This window comes from Temnothorax longispinosus, chromosome 10, assembly GCF_030848805.1.
Source record: "Temnothorax longispinosus isolate EJ_2023e chromosome 10, Tlon_JGU_v1, whole genome shotgun sequence".
Classification (NCBI taxonomy): Eukaryota; Metazoa; Arthropoda; class Insecta; order Hymenoptera; family Formicidae; genus Temnothorax; species Temnothorax longispinosus.
Genome location: NC_092367.1, coordinates 8,541,928 through 8,558,685, shown reverse-complemented (window position 1 = coordinate 8,558,685; position 16,758 = coordinate 8,541,928). Strand labels below are relative to the sequence as shown.

General features: G+C 40.2%; 2 protein-coding genes and 1 pseudogene across 3 annotated transcripts; 1 reads left to right on the top strand and 2 right to left on the bottom strand.

Annotated features, from left to right (window-relative positions):
• Positions 1 to 8: 8 nt before the first annotated feature.
• Positions 9 to 2,230, bottom strand: LOC139820030 (putative nuclease HARBI1). 2 transcript variants are annotated; one of them, XM_071789942.1, is made up of 5 exons: positions 1,964 to 2,230; positions 1,434 to 1,817; positions 1,014 to 1,363; positions 789 to 907; positions 9 to 506 (listed from the first exon to the last, which is right to left on the bottom strand). In XM_071789942.1, the coding sequence occupies exons 2-5, from the start codon at positions 1,766 to 1,768 to the stop codon at positions 258 to 260; spliced, it is 1,053 nt and encodes a 350-aa protein (XP_071646043.1). In that variant the 5' UTR covers positions 1,769 to 1,817; positions 1,964 to 2,230; the 3' UTR covers positions 9 to 257. The 2 variants fall into 2 exon arrangements, with proteins under 2 accessions (XP_071646043.1, XP_071646041.1); XM_071789940.1 differs by having other exon boundaries at positions 10 to 907; positions 1,964 to 2,228.
• Positions 2,231 to 2,474: 244 nt separating this feature from the next.
• On the top strand, positions 2,475 to 4,325 carry LOC139820031 (uncharacterized). Its single transcript, XM_071789943.1, has one exon. It carries the CDS (start codon positions 2,694 to 2,696, stop codon positions 4,020 to 4,022), a length of 1,329 nt encoding a protein of 442 aa, XP_071646044.1. The 5' UTR covers positions 2,475 to 2,693; the 3' UTR covers positions 4,023 to 4,325.
• Positions 4,326 to 9,002: 4,677 nt separating this feature from the next.
• LOC139820307 (uncharacterized) overlaps positions 9,003 to 16,758 on the bottom strand; it is a 40,292-nt pseudogene continuing 32,536 nt past the window's right edge.

Genomic DNA, 16,758 nt, shown 5'->3' with positions numbered 1-16,758 from the left:
AAAAATAAATGTTATCGCAATTAATGCAATCGTTCATTTTATTCAATTTTCTTATTGACAAACCCCTAAACAAAATTATCAGTCTTGAAAATATTTATTATGCTCTTTTCATAGCCAAGTAACGCAGCGTTTAACTGGAGAACTAGGTAGCAAGTTACAATCACATAAAACGCAAGACAAAAGAATTAAACCCACGAAGCACATTATTAAAAAATATAGAAAAATCATATCACAGGGATACGGAAACATAAATTTGACTACGCGCGAGGGTTAATTATTTGACCTTGAAAAGCTGTCACATACTGCCAGGGCGCTTGAGCTTCCCCAACTGGAGATACAAAATACTGTTTCAGGTAATTGCGCACGCCTTCCGACTCTGAGCCACCTCGATTAGCTCCAGTTCTACCCAACTCTTTGAAAAATGCACCAGGGCCAATAGTCCTCCACCGACCGTCATGAATAAGCCCAGCCTCATCCTCAACATCAAGCCAATCGGGAGGGCAATACTGAGAGGCACATTTATCATTATTGTCATTACTGCTCATGATAAAGTTGTGGAGACAAACAAGAGCTTTCAAAATCTCTTGTGTATTTGCTACAGAAAAACGCAATCGTTTGTGCAAAATATGCCAGCGTGACACTAGTATTCCGAATGTGTTTTCTATGCAGAGGCGAGCTCTACTGAGCCGGTAATTAAAAACACGTTGCTCGCGTGTTAATACATTGCGTCTTGCATAGGGGCGCATGAGGTATGTGTTAAGAGGGAAGGCCTCATCGGCCACAATTACATGTGGAAAGGGGACATCTCTCCCTGGCAGAGGTGTTGGTGCTGGAATATCAGCGTCACCGGAGGCAAGGTCTGAAGCCAATTCAGAATTTCTCCACACACCACCGTCACTAATCGAACCTATAAGTTAAACCAAGTACTTTATTGCAACGGATTGAGGATTGAGGATTAATTTATTTTCTGTCAGTAGTGTCAGTTATTAAAAAAAGAGACCATCATTACTCACCAAACTGTCCAATGTCCACCCAGGTAAATTTATGATTTGCATCACAGAGTGCCAACAACACCATACTAAAAAATCGCTTGTAGTTGTGGTACTGTGATCCAGAGCATGGCGGCTTCTCAATTTCCATGTGTCTGCCATCAAGAGCACCAATACAGTTTGGAAATTGCCATTTCAACATATACTGTTCGCTTATTCTTTTCCAGCCATCGGCATCTAGTGTGGGAAGCACAACAGGTTGCAAAACAAGCCAAATAGCACGGCAAACTTCTGGTATTATTTTGCAGACCGTAGATTTTCCAACTCTAAATTCGAGATGCTTTGTCCGCATGCTTTCTCCTTGAGCAAGATACCTATGCATAAAAAAAGACATTCATTCATATCAGATTTAATTTTTTAAACGCAGAATTGATTGGTACTTACGTCAAGGTCAGGCTCAAACGAAGCCTGGGTGAAAGAGGTGCCCGCATGCTGTGTTTTTCTAGGAGTGGATGCACCAAACTGAGTAAGAATTCAAACTGCTCCGGCCACATCCGAGTATACCCAAAAAACTCTTCGTGATCACTGATACGCAGTTCACGAAATAAGTTAAGGTTGAAACCCTGATCAAATCTGCGCTTGTTCACGGGCCGTACCCACCACCTTCGACGGCTTCGACTTTCAGTAGCTCTCCTCGTCTGAATAATGCGCCACTGAATATTCAGAATCTGGCTCCATAACATAATAAATAATGCAATTCCAATTTTTTGTAAATCCATGACTGTGCACCAACAACGCTGATATGCCGCAATGCATTGATATTACCGCCTGTGTACAAACAGATAAATTTATACACGCCGATTAATTAAATTATACAATCATGTATAAAGTACGCGTAATATGAACCTATATGATTGTAAATTAATCACTGTAGATAAGTACGATATATTGGACCAAGTCGATGGAACACTCACGATCTCTGAGCTCTTTGACGACGAGGCAGGAGACGATGCGGAGTCCGTTCCCCGGCAAGTTAACTCAAGACACGATGGAAAACGTTTCTAGGTTATCTCGCGTGATTTGACGTAAAAGCCGCTTTATATAGCCGGTGTCCAACGACGTTGATTTGCTCATTGTAATCCTTACTATACGCCATTGTAGACACTTGGGCGTATACCGGCCTTAATTCTACAGCCTACGTCTAACGCCTACTCTTTGCATTCACTACTCCTGCTGCCATTGTAGACGACGCTTTAAGTGAGGGGAGTGTTGGGGTAGTTTGTAATACGCGCGCAGACAGAGTGTAACGCGTAGGTCGTGCGTATATACGTGAGTGGCGTTGCAGTAAGCGGGGGCACGTGACCACTTCTTGTCGGTCGTTGTACAGAAGAAGTTCGATTGCGCTACAGCCCGCTCGAGGACACATTACAGTCCTATATTAAATATACGTAGTTACTATTACAAGTACGGGCAGTGTTCAGTCATTTCTCCTGCCTCCTTTTCCTCCGCCCACGGCCTACATTCGGCCACATATACAATACCTCGGATGAATACACGACTGTTTTAATCCTGTTCTAGGTTAGATAGTTTTAGACATGTATATTACGTTTTATACATATTTGACGTAATATACATGTTTATTACGTGTAACGTAAAAAATCCCTAAAATTTGTCAAATGTCCCAACCCTGCCGTTAATGCAAATATGATTGACACTGAATACGCGGAGTATAAGTGCTCTGCGTGTAAGAAGGAGATAAAAAGCCTTGTAGTCCAGTGCAGGGCATGTATTAAATTATTTTTTCATCCCGGTTATGTGATTAAACACAAGATTTATAATAGAGGCAATGAATTGGTGAAATGTGCGGGTCCATTTAATGAATTTTCAATTGGAATTGATAAAGTAGAAACGAATAAAAAAACACCGACGACGTCTAAGAACGGAAGAGACAGGCTGGGGTCAACGGGATCTACAGGATCTGCATCTAACACATCGGGAAGTGCAAAATCTTCTGGTGTGGATGTAAAGATAGAGTGGTTGGTAAAAACAATTAAAGATATGAGAGATGAAATGACTTGTAAAAGTGAAATTAAGAAGGTATTTACGGAGATAGTTCGAGATGAATTAGACTCTATTAAGCGGGCGCTGGATGAACTAAGAAATAGTATACAGATGGGGGCAGGAGGAGTGATGGGACAGAGGAGTTACTCGGAAGCAGTAAAGGAGAAAAAAAATGAAAATATGATTATTGTTAAACCAGTAAAACAGCAAGAGAGCGAAGCTACCAAGCAATTGGTAAAGGAAAAAATAGACATAAAAAATCTAGCAGTAGGAATAACAAAACTTAAAAAAGGCAGTAAAGGGGCAGTTATTCTTGGCTGTGAGAATGAAACAGAGATGGAAAAGCTGAAATCCACGGTACGTGATAAGTTAGGAAAAGAATATAAAATTATGGAACCAAGGAGGATGGTACCGAAAATAAAAATTATAAACGTTGGTGCAAAGGAAATGAAAGCCGATGAAGAAAACTTAATAGATACAATTTTAAAACAGAATAAAATTGATGGAGATAGAAATGGATTTTTTATACGAATAGTAAAGAAAATTGTCAAAGAGAGAAGAAATAGCAATAATAATATGAGACTCAAAAAAAAAGGAAATGAAGAGGGTTCGATAATATTAGAAGCGGATGAAATGACTCAGAGGATGATGCTTGAAAGAGAGAAGGTAAACCTTGGATGGCGTAAATGCCGCGTATTTAAATACTTAAGTGTCAAAAGATGCTTCAAGTGCTGGGGCTACTACCACATTGCAAAAAACTGTACAAGGCAGGTCGCATGTCACATATGTGCAGGAAATCATAAAGATAGTGAATGCACTGCAACAAAGAAAAAGTGTGTTAATTGTATGCACAAAAATAAGACATACAATCTGAAGATAAATGACGAGCATGATGCATTATATGCAGAATGCCCAATATTCAAGAAGGCGTTGGAGGAGGAGGAAAGGAGAACCGGATGGGACGTGGTGTAGCAATCATGGCCAGAAACGGAACTAATATATACGGAACTAATATATACGGAAATTATATACAAATGCACACAGAGTCTGGATGCACATAAAGAAGAAATTCAGCATCAGGTTGTGGAAAAGAGGAAACCTGTTTTATTGGCATTAACAGAGACCAGATTGATACCGGAAATGGAAGATAGCGAGGTGAATATACCGGGATACTTCATAGTTAGGTGTGATGCGGAAAACAGGCATACGGGAGAAGTTGCTATATATGTAAGAAATGACATAAAGTATGATATAGTACTAGTGAGAAAGTTGGTTTCGAACTGTTGGTGTGTAGCTATAGAAATACGGCAACAATGGTATAAAGGTATAATAGTAGTTGTTTATCACTCACCGAGTGCAGCCGATGGTGACTTTATAAGGTTTATAGAGGATGCGATAGAGAAAGTAGTGATTAATGGGGACTGTATGGTGATTGGGGATTTCAATATAGATGTAAAGTCAGATTCGTTTTATGCGAGGAAATTAATAATGACAATGCTAGGATTAGGATTCAAACAGTATGTCGAGAGCCCGACGAAAATTACTAAGGATAGTCAAACAACAATAGATTTGATCTTTGCTAATAACAAAATAAATGTACAAGTAGATCATAAACCTAAGATAACAGATCATGCGTGGTTGAAAGTTGACCTTGGTATTAATAAAGCTGGGGTTAAATATAGAGAATTTATTAGTAGGGATTATAGTAAATTGTGCGTTGATGAATTTATCAAACTATTGGAGAAAAATAGTAAACAAAAGCAGGATTTAGATATGAGTGTGAGAGCGGATGTAAGTGTGAAAGCGTACAAATTTGTTGAGAGGATGGTGGATGCACTGGATACGGTAGCGCCTAAGAAAAAGTGCAAAATTCCGGGAGTCTGGGAAGGGAAAAAGTGGTACACAGAAGAGATAAGAATAGCCGCAGATAATAGAGACGAAGCGTACAATAGGGCAGTAAGCACAGATGGAGAACCGGACTGGAGGCAATTCAAGATGGAATGAAATGCAGTGGTTAAACTCATTAAGACAAAAAAGAAGGAGCATTATGAAAATATGATAGACGGTAATAAGAAGGATCCTATAAAAATGTGGAAAACTCTAAAAGAAGTGATAAAAGGAGTGGAAGCAAGCGAAAATGAAAATGAAGAAGATAATATAGATTTCGAGATACTGGAAAATATGGATGAGTGCAATACGGCAGATAAATTTAACTTATACTATGTACAGAGTATAAATAATATAATTGAATCTATACAGTGGGAAAAGGATTATACAGAGAGCGATGAAAATATCTATAATATAGAAAGTAAGGAAGTAATGGAGGACTTTGAGATGATTAATATGAAGAAGTTAGAGCAAATTGTTATGGGATTACCGAATAAGAAAGGAACAGATGAAGGGATAACCAGCGAGGTGTTGAAGGCAGCTTTCCCGGTAATAAAGGAAGAGTTGTTGGAGTTGATCAATTGCTCACTGAAAAGCGGGCGGTGTCCAGATGGATGGAAGACATCAACGGTGATACCGATTCCAAAGATAGCAAAACCAAAGAAGGCAAGTGAGTACAGGCCGATCAATGTGCTACCGATATATGAAAAGGTGCTAGAGTTAGTAGTAAAAGAACAATTAGAATTATTTTTGGAGAATAACGATATTTTAACAGAGCATCAGTCTGGATTTAGAAAACATCACTCGTGTGAAACGGCTCTACAAGTGGTCATAGATGAATGGAAATTATTAGTCAGCGAAGGAAAAATGGTAGGAGTAACTTTTATGGACCTTAAGCGAGCGTTTGAGACTGTAGATAGAGAAAGACTGCTAGAAAAATTATACCAGTACGGGATTAGAGGAACTGTGTTACAATGGCTACGATCGTATTTAAGCAATAGAACGCAAAAGGTTAAGTTTAAGGGTAAATGGTCAAAGCTTATTAAAACGATATTAGGAGTTCCACAGGGATCGGTGTTGGGGCCTTTATTGTTTATCATTTACATAAATGATATAGTGAAAACTTGTTTAGGGGTAGGTAATGTAAAAATATTTGCGGATGATACGTTGTTGTATGTGATAGGAGAAAGCTGTGAAGAGCTGGAAAGAAAAATAAATAGGCTGTTTAAAATAGTAGAAGAATGGATGTGTAGAAATAAATTAAAATTGAATGCGAGTAAAACAAAAATGATGATAGTTCGGAGTATAAGGAAAAAGATGAAAGGAAGGGTTATATTAAAGTGTAATGATGGATCAGTAATAGAATGCGTGGAAATAATAAAGTATTTGGGCTTCATTATCGATGATACACTGCGGTTGGAGGACCACTGTGACTATATGTTAAAAAAGATAGGGAAAAAGATAAGTTTTTTAAATAGAATAGGTAAGGATATATTGACATATTCCAGATGTCTTGTATATAAATCAATTATAGCACCTCACTTTGAGTACTGTGCAACGCTATTAATTGGGATGGGTGAAACATTACTGAATAGGCTACAAGTTGCGCAAAATCGGGCTATGAGGGTTGTACTTCAATGTGATCGACGTACTAAGGTAGACCAGATGCTGCAAGCACTCCAGTTTATGAATATAAAACAGAGATTATTATATAATGTATGTATTTTTATTTTTAAAATAATAAGAGGAATAATGCGTAGACAATTAGGTACCAAAATAGAAAGAGTAGGTAATGTGAGTAATAGACAAACAAGACACGCTGAGAATATTGTAGTGCGGTTTCGTAGAACGAGGGGCGGGCAAAAGAGTCTATTCTATGAAGGTCTGAATATGTACAACGCCCTACCGTTAGATATAAGACAATGCGAGAGGATCGAACAATTTAAGCGGAAGTTAAGGTAGCACGACTAAATATCTCCGACAAAATATCTTCGACAAAATAACTCGGGAAAAATATCTCACGTCGAAATATTTCTCCGACACAATATTTTCGACAAAATATCTCACAAAATATAAAATATTGAGCTATCCACACATTTTATTTTAAGAATTATGAAAATATATATTATAATTCCCTGCATCAATATTCTTACCATTGATTGTACAGGGATATTGTGTCACGCTCGGTTGCACGTAGTCTTGTATATAGTGGATTGTATTCCATCGTGTATCGGCATCGCACTGCGAAGTCTTATTGTGATATGTTCTGGCTGTTTATTAGTAAGCATTCGATCGTGTGTTAGAGCAGTTTGGCTGTAATTATGCCTCTAAAATTTGTAACAAGTCAAAAGGGAAGTTCTCTTCTCGTACACAATGGTTTTGTGTATTCCGTCGTTCGTGAAACTACGTCGAAAGTTTCGTGGCGTTGCGTAGAATATAAAAACTGTAATTGCCGTGGGCGAATTCATACGAGCTCAAAGACACGGTCCGGTACGTGACATTTTATTGTGTGTTTTGTGCTGTTTGTAGTGGTATTATGATTGCAAAAGCTATTTTAATATATTATAGGAAAAATATTAGATGAAACGGAGCATAATCATGCCGCTGAGGCGGCAAAAGTAGAAGCGCGAAAAACTATCGAAAAGATGAAGAAACGAGCTATACAGTCGGATGAGAGCACAAGTGCCGTCGTTGCTGCTGTTACTTCGAATGTGTCTGTCGGTGCGGCTGCCGAACTCCCGTCTACTTCTGCCCTTGCTCGGACGGTACAGCGATCTCGAGCAAAAATTAGTCCTCAGTTGCCAAATCCCGATTCACGCGAGAGCCTGATATCACCAGATATTTTTACGCAAACTTTGAGGGGTGACAAATTCTTACTGCACGATAACGGTGGCAAAGATCGATGCCTAATTTTTAGTACTGCGGAAAACTTGAAGATTCTGGCTCGTTGTAGGTTGTGGTTGGGTGATGGAACCTTTAAAAGTGTTCCTACTGTATTTGCGCAATTGTACACCATTCATGGCTTTCTGTCCGGCAAAATTTATCCGCTTGTGTACGTCCTGGCTTCTAATAAGCATGAGAGCACGTATGCTACAGTAATATCGTTTTTGAAAAGCGTTGAATCTCGCTTGAAGCCAACCCGGCTCATGATCGATTTCGAATCGAGCTTCGCATCGATTTTCGCTTTTGAGAAAGTTGTAGGGCTTGAAAAAACGAAGAAAATGAGCGGTGACTCGTTCCAATTCGTCAAAAATTGAGCCCAGGGGAGCCTCCGGAAGTCGCGCGTGTCGAGCCAAGCGTTCGGAACTCGGCGCGTTTTTCGCTTCTGTCTCTTTTCTGATAAATGCAATCGACAAATGACTAATATGAAACTTGTAGAGGATGAAAATACCTACCATACCTACCATGCCGTACGAAAGCCGAACAATTGGAGGAAGCCGGAATTATCATTCCGCCAGATTTGTTGTCGATAATGCTGCTCGGGTCATTACCCACAGAATATGAAAGCGACAAAGCAACACATGAAGATGCAAATAATAACGCGTTAGTCACCAAGGATAAAGCTAACCGAAGTGCGGAACCTTCAAAAAAAGGCAAGCCTAATGAACATAAACCGCATAAGTTTTTCGGAAAATGTTTCAAGTGTGATAAGTTTGGTCATCAAAGTCGCGATTGTAGATCAAAGACAAGAGGTTATAAGACTGACGATGCGTTACCCGCGATATGGTGCAATGCGGAAATGCCTAAATCGAGCGTTTGGTGTTTGGACAGTGGAGCTACCAGTCATATGTGTAATAGTAAACAACGTTTTTTTGACTTAGATGAAAGCGTTCAAAGTAATGTTTATACACCGCCGGGGAACAGAGTGTGAAATCGCTTGGAATAGGCGAAATTCGAATAGAAGTAAAGTTAAACCATCGCGCAACGAATAGAATAAGATTAGAAAATGCTATTTACTATATATATATATATATATATATATATACATATTAGGTACATTAACACCTGAGTTCTTGACATACGAAAAACTAGAAAGCATATGCAAGTGGAAAATTTCTCAGAAATTTATATATCTCTTGACGATTCGCGCAGCGAGATCATTACCGTAGGAAACTGATGTTTTCATTACCTTAAAACGATATTTATTATTTACACAATATTTTTTTTTATTAGTAAAATGCACGGATATGCTGCTAATGTTTATCTACATTATTGCAATATTTTCATGTCCATACCTTACTGAAATTGTTCAGATTGATGACATATAACTTGGCGATTGTTACTTGGGAGGCTTTCTGGCCCCGCGCGATTAGAAACAACAATAACTTTTGCACCTTTATGGACGCATTGTACCACATTCCGTTATAGCTGTAAAAAGATATATCACGAAAGAATATTTCTTGTAAATTCTGAATAACTTTATCTTACGCTGCTATTGAAACTTGAACGCTATGATCGGTCACTTCTTGCCCGGCCCAATTGTTAAAAAATAATCGACAACTTTGCATTATACCAAGAGCCACGTATCGCATAATTTCAGACGATCCGGTTCGAACTACGATCTGCAAAAAATCATTAAGCTTGAAAACATTTTCAGCAATAATTAATAATAAAAATATAATATATTTACATTATATTGCTGTTTAAACTTAAGTTTCAATTTTACATTATTATGCTCACCATTACGCATGAGGAAGTATGCAATAAAAGTCCTAATCCAATTTCGAAAAAGAGGAACAACGCCACTGTAGATTCCATCATCTCTATGAATCTGAATCGATAAACATTATCAAGATCTCATGTAAGTGAAATTTTAATAATAGATACAGTCATGCTTAAACCTATGTGAACTTAGCACCCGACTTTCATGAAAAAAATTTTTTCGTATGTGCATTCAATTACGCTCGGTTTGTACCCGATTGTACTACAGGTTATTTCGTTTGTACCTCAAAGAAGCGAAAGTTACGGAGTGTTAAAAAATCATCAGCACCACTTTTAGATACAATAATCTTCCAAATGCCATTCGATTAAGCATCGTTTGTACTTGTTTGTACCGCTTTTCGTTTCGTTTGTACCCTCACGGGGGTGAAACAACGGGATATCGAAAATTTATATAAGGGTAACTTTGTCATTTTTAAAGATATTTTAAATTCGCAAGCGGGTGCTGTTTCGGAATTGTTTATACCCATTTGTACCACCGCCAGTTTTGTTTACGCCCTTAAGGCTCCTGTTCACTCACTGTAGCCATCTTGAATTGATGACGTCAGAAGCGAGAAAATTATGAAAATATATCATGAAAATTCTTGCGATTTACACTAAAATAAAAATGCTTTAATAAAATACCATCTGTAAACGATAAAATAGATTTGTAAAATACACCGAAATATCCCCTTTTATATAGTAATCCACATTTGTCGAAGTGAATGTTGCCTAATCAAGAACGAAAACAAGCCGTTTGACAGCTGCCGAATTGAAATAAGTATTTGCTTGCACATATTAAATCACGATAAAGTGGATATCTTTGGTGTATTTTAACACTATCACAATAATTTTAAATGTAAAAACACTGTACTAAAATGAAGAATAACGCTGTAAATCGCAAGGATAATTTTGCTTTGACGTGTCATTTTTCATGCCTTATAGTTCACACTTTTGCCAAGTGTGACGCTGTCTGTGCGAAAACGCGGAGTTGGCTCGCGAGCCAGCAGGAGCCTTTTAAGAGGATGATTGTACCGAATTTTCAAAATTGGGGTAAGAGTTATCTTCGCCATTTTTAGAGATATTTTAAATCCACAAGCGGGTGTTTTTCGGAATTGTTTGTACCCGTTTGTACCATCGCCAGTTTTGTTTGTACCCTTAAGGGAGTGAAAATACGAGATATTGAAAATTCGTATAAGGGTAATTTTGTCATTTTTAGAGATATTTTAAATCTGCAAGCGGGTGCTGCTTTAGAATCGTTTGTACCCGTTTGTACCATTGCCAGTTTTGTTTGTACCCTTAAGGGAGTGATTATACCAAATTTTCAAAATTGGGGTAAGAGCAATCTTTGCCATACACATACACACACACACACACACACACACACACACACACACACACGGGGGTGCAAAGGGGGCCTTCGGCCCCCCCTCCCGCACCCACCTCCGCCAGTAGGCTGCGTGGACCTCGCTTTACAACTTAGCATGTACTTCAAGGATGTATGGGTCGTACAGTCCTTGCTAAAAGTTAAACTTTCAATAAAAGAAGACTTTGCATGTATGTCAAACAACTCAAAATTTTTTATATGTTAGAAGGGATTACCGTTAACAATTTGAGTATGATTTGTTGTTATTTAAATAATTAGTATTGTTTAAAAAATTAAAAAAATTGTCATGTTGCAAAAAGTTTTAAAACTTAAAATATAATATCAATGTTTTACACATAAAAAAAAGTTTAAGAAATATCTTAATGGTTTATTTATATTTTATTTACATTTACAGCAAAAATGTCGATTCTCTATAAGGGATAATGTTATGTAAGTGACGGGAAAAATTAACGGAGCCGACCGGGACTCGAACTCGGGATCCTTCGCTCACACGCCTAGCACTTAGGCTGCTACCCCACGACTGCTCCACTACTACGCTAATTTCTCCGATCTCCCATCAATACTGGCCCTACGGCCCTAAATCTCCTACAGTTCGGCCAGCCCTGACATCACATTCGCCCCGAATGTGCCATGCTCTCCGACCGCCGAAGCCTGCAAGAATAACCTGGAGTTATACTCCACAACTTCCCAATCACACCACCCACAGATATCCGGTGTATCGGTCAAGTCCTTCTCTAACGAGGTAACGCGAGCACAATCCCACTTCTGAACTGTAAGCGACGGGAAAAATTAACGGAGCCGACCGGAACTCGAACTCGGGATCCTTCGCTCACACGCCTAGCACTTAGGCTGCTACCCCACGACTGCTCCACTACTACGCTAATTTCTCCGATCTTCCATCAATACTGACCCTACGGCCCTAAATCTCCTATGGTTAATTTTATCAACTTTAAACTTAAATAACTCTTAAATAACTTCAAAATTTTACAAAGTATTTTTAATTTAATTTAGAAACAATTTACAGCACTTTCTGAATATATTTGAAATACCTTCAATACATCCTTAATTACAATAACTTTTAAACCAGTAAGAGAATTGTGCTAAAATTTTACACAGATACTTAGACGTAATAATAGAACAATCTATGAAATTTTTAGATTTTTGGTAATGCTTTGAGATGTCACACATACATCCTTAAGTTGTAATGCGAGATCCACGCTGCCTACCGGCAGAGGTAAGTGTAAGAGGGGGGGCCAAAAGCCCCCCTTGCACCACCCCCGTGTGTGTGCGTGTGCGTGTGCGTGTGCGTGTGCGTGTGCGTGTGCGTGTGCGTGTGCGTGTGCGTGTGCGTGTGCGTGTGCGTGTGTGTGTGTGTGTGTGTGTGTGTGGCGAAGATTGCTCTTACCCTAATTTTGAAAATTTGGTACAATCACCCCCTTAAAGGTACAAACAAAACTGGCGGTAGTACAAACGGGTACAAACGATTCTAAAACAGCACCCTCTTGCAGATTTCAAATATCTCTAAAAATGACAAAGTTACCCTTATACGAATTGTCGTGCCGCGCCGCGAATGAAAGTTCGGGGGCCGGCACAGGGTATCGGGATTCTCCGGGACGGGGAAATGACACTAACACTTTATAGATTATGCCCGTAACGGCGTTTAATAAATATATTTCCCGTACATCTTTGTTTTACTTACAATTAGTTACATTGATAAAAAGACGCGGTCGACACGTAACCCGCGCGTTTGTTGTAGACTGCCCGCCGCTTCTCGGAAGGGCGGGTTTTTATCACGCTTGAGCTTGTTTCCGCGTTGCCGACTCAGCTGTCAGCGCTTTTGCTTCCGCGATTGGGTCACTACTGACCCAATTGGTGGAGTCTGGAATGCCACCTCAGGTATATTTGGCAATTATCGAGGCTGCGCTGACACCTCGATGTTGCAACTAGGATACATTGACTTTCCGTTTCACAACATCCCTTCCCCCATGGAAAAAGAAAAACTGAGGTATGAAGTTTTTCGTTAGCATCTGTTTTATACAAGGTATTCCTTTCTTTTTTCATGGAGGTCACATTTTTTTATAATCTATTTTCCCAGTTGCATGCGGAAGTCGCGTCGCGTTTCCTTATTCGTTTTTCTTTTTACTAACCATATGACCGTGATTACAATCTCTATATTTTTTCACGTCCCAGACCGTCGTGAGACAGGTTAGTTTTACCCTACTGATGACCAGTCATTGCGATAGTAATTCTGCTCAGTACGAGAGGAACCGCAGGTTCGGACATTTGGTTCACGCACTCGGTCGAGCGGCCGGTGGTGCGAAGCTACCATCCATAGAATTATGCCTGAACGCCTCTAAGGCCGTATCCTCTCTAGTCAAAGGTGGCAATGATATCTCTAGGAGTCTCGTGAGTCGAAAGAATCAAAACAATGTGACACACTTTACTAGGCAGCCGGTCCTCGCGGGCCGGTCGTCGCACGAGCCCGGTTTGCCGTACGGCGCCTCTGCCCGTAGTCTGGATCTCACCGCTTACGACGCCGACGGCACGGCGTCTAACGTTCGAACATGAGTTTCGCAAGTTTAATGTCGAGAATCGGAATCGTCTGTAGACGACTTAGATTACGCCCCCCATTTTACAATATGTGCACTCGATTGTATTTATTCCGCCGGGCTTGTCCGCTTTCGGCAACGAGAATCTATTCGCATGTCGGCTCGTACGGCAATCTCGCCCGTAATGGCCGGTTTCTCCACATTTGTGACACTGTATTGCAGCGTTCTGTGAATATCGCGCGTTTTCCGTATTGAATTTATGTTTGTTTATCGGCTGTCCGTTCCGCGGGGAGGAGCCTCTCACCTTTTCCTCCGCGCTGGCGCCGGTTATTGCCTCCTGTAGGCTTTGATATCTTTGCGCTCGAACTAGCATCTTGATATTGTCGTGCAACCCTATTTGAAAATTATGTAGGGCTTGCATTTTAACGCTGTCAAGAATCGCTTTCTGCTGCTTTTGCGAGTGCTCTTGGCCTTCCTCCATGGCCTCGTACAATTCTCGCGCTAGTTTTTTAACTTGCCGCCCAAATTCCTGCGCGCTTTCTTCCGGTTTTTGTTTTAGGGAGTTAAATTCCAATTGCAGATGAGTCATGCCGCGCTTTCCGAGATATTCCGTTTCTAGCTCGTGCTTTAACTGCTCAAAATTGTGAATATCGCGCGTGTCAAAGTTCATCATGGCTTTCCTTTAAATTTTGTGCATAGAATGGCCTCTAAAAGGATCAATTCGTCCGAGGGGATGTTTTTCATCGCGTAGGTACTCGCGTTTAAAAACTCACGGACGCGCTCACGGGATTCTCCGTTTATCTTGGGTATCATATTTCATGCCTTCTTTAGGCTGAGGAACCCGAGGTGGTGCCCTGGTTGATTTCGGACGTCGCTGTGCGTCCGCCCGTATGTGACGTCTAAGGGACCGTGGCTACGTACGCGTCCGACCCGTTCATCGGAGCGATCGTAGTTTGCGGCCTCTAGCCTGCTCACGCGATTCTGTACATCGCGCACCGCGTGTAGAAGCTCGTCGGATCGTTCGAAGTTCGCGGCTTCTATGTGGTTTACGCGCTTCTGCATGTCACGTATCGCGTTTAGAATATCGTAGAGCATGGAGTCTCGTGCTCCTGGACATGCTCTAGGCGGCTCTGGGCTCGGTTTTGAGTAGTCGCGGGCGGTTGTCTGTTTATAGAGGACCTGAGTCTTGTTATCTCGGCGTCGACTTGCTCGGGGGTCACCGGCTGTTCTTGAGTTTCGTCGCAGGGCGTATTTGCCTGAGCCGCTCTTCCTTGTTGGCTTATATTTTCGTCTGCGGCATCTTCTTCGGGGTCGAATACGCTGCTGTCGTATGACGTAAGGGAGAAATCCCTTCGGTGAGAGACTCTGCTTGGCGTACGGTCTGAACTCTCTGGAGTTGGCTGTCCTTTCGCCCGGTTGTTGGAGATCCCACCGCTGCCACCAGTTTTGTCGTGCCGCGCCGCGAGGCACAGGGTATCGGGATTCTCCGGAACGGGGAAATAACACTAACACTTTATAGATTATGCCCGTAGCGGCGTTTAATAAATATATTTTTCATACACCTTTGTTTTACTTAGTTACATTGATAAAAAGACGCGGTCGACACGTAACCCGCGCGTTGGTTGTAGACTGCCCGCTGCTTCTCGGAAGGACAGGCTTTTATCACGCTTGAGCTCGTTTCCGCGTTGCCGACTCAGCTGCCAGCGCTTTTGCTTCCGCGATTGGGTCAGTAGTGACCCGGTGGAGTCTGGAATGCCACCTCAGGTACATTTGGCAATTATCGAGGCTTGCGCTGATGTTGCAACTAGGATACGTTGACTTCCGTTTCACAACAGAATTTTCAATATCTCGTATTTCCACCCCCGTAAGGGTACAAACAAAATAAAAAACAGTACAAATGAGTGCAAACGATGGTTAATCAAATGGCATTTGGAAGATTATTGTATCTCAAAGTGGGGTGCTGATGATTCTTTAACCCCCCGTAACTTTCGCCCCTTTAAGGTACAAACAAAATGACCTGTGGTACAATCGAGTACAAACCGAGCGTAATCAAATACACATACAACAAATTTTTTTTATGAAAGTCGGGTGCTAAGTTTACATAGGTCATTCTTAAATATAAGTATAGATATGTAAATATAGATATACAGGGTATATCAGACCCGTCCTACCCGATTTTTCCGTAAACGTGAGGCGGCAGAAAATTAGAGAAAAGTGTTAATTAGCCCCAAATCCTATCCGAAGAATGAGGGTATTTCCGTTTTCTGGACCTGACCGGAAGTAGGGCAACTGGCGTCAACTTTAAAATCTCAAATGGAACATATGTCGTGTAGGATATTGTTGGGTAAAGCTTAGAAAAAAAAACATATTTATTTAAACATCGCAGTATCTTCAACAGAGGTGGCAGAACAGAAAATCCCCATGTATAATGACCGTCTAAGGGCAGGGGGGTAGGCAGGCGCGCTTCAATCTTTTTGCCATAAACACAATAAAAATAACAATTTTATTTATGCAAACTTTTTAATTATATTTAATTACCTACATTTATATATATTATTATTAAATATTATATTTATACTATATCGCCCTAATGGAAAAATATACTCAACACTTTTTGTGTTAACCGTTAAAAAAACACCATAGAAAAACCCTTAAAGTTGGGTGTAATTTCGGACCGCCAATTGAAGATTAACCATCATTTAAAGGTCCAAAATCACACCCAACTTTAAGGGTTTTCTTTGGATAATGGTTAACCTTCAATTAATAGTTAATCCTTAAAAATGACGGTATAAACCCTAAAAATATAAACTCCCAAATGAAAGGAACACCCAAAGAGAATAAACCCCATATTTAAATGTTCTCAATTTGCTTCCGCCGATAATACATACTCGCAAAAGAGAACATCACCACACACTATGCAAAGTTTAATATATTTAAGAGAATTGGTGGAAATAATTGGCACACGAAATAAAACATTACAAATTCACGAATTTTACAACTGCAGTTGCAAAGCAGCTTTCTGCTGAATACAATTATAATTAGTATAATGCCTGTATATAGGTGCCTATATATAAAAACTTTTTTACTTCCTGTCTTTAATATTTATTTTTAATTATATAATTTTTGAAGTAAAACTTCTTTAGGCACGGTAGTGAGTTCGATTCGCGACACGAAAAAGTGTAACGGA

Bases quoted from the DNA above. Each gene is read 5' to 3' on its own strand.
- LOC139820030 (XM_071789940.1), bottom strand. From the start codon at position 1,768: ATGGATTTACAAAAAATTGGAATTGCATTATTTATTATGTTATGGAGC. The intron at 1,364-1,433 runs GTAAGTACCAAT...TTTTATGCATAG, and splicing joins CGTTTGAGCCTGACCTTGAC to GTATCTTGCTCAAGGAGAAA. The intron at 908-1,013 runs GTGAGTAATGAT...TTTAACTTATAG, and splicing joins GGTGGACATTGGACAGTTTG to GTTCGATTAGTGACGGTGGT.
- LOC139820031 (XM_071789943.1), top strand. From the start codon at position 2,694: ATGATTGACACTGAATACGCGGAGTATAAGTGCTCTGCGTGTAAGAAG.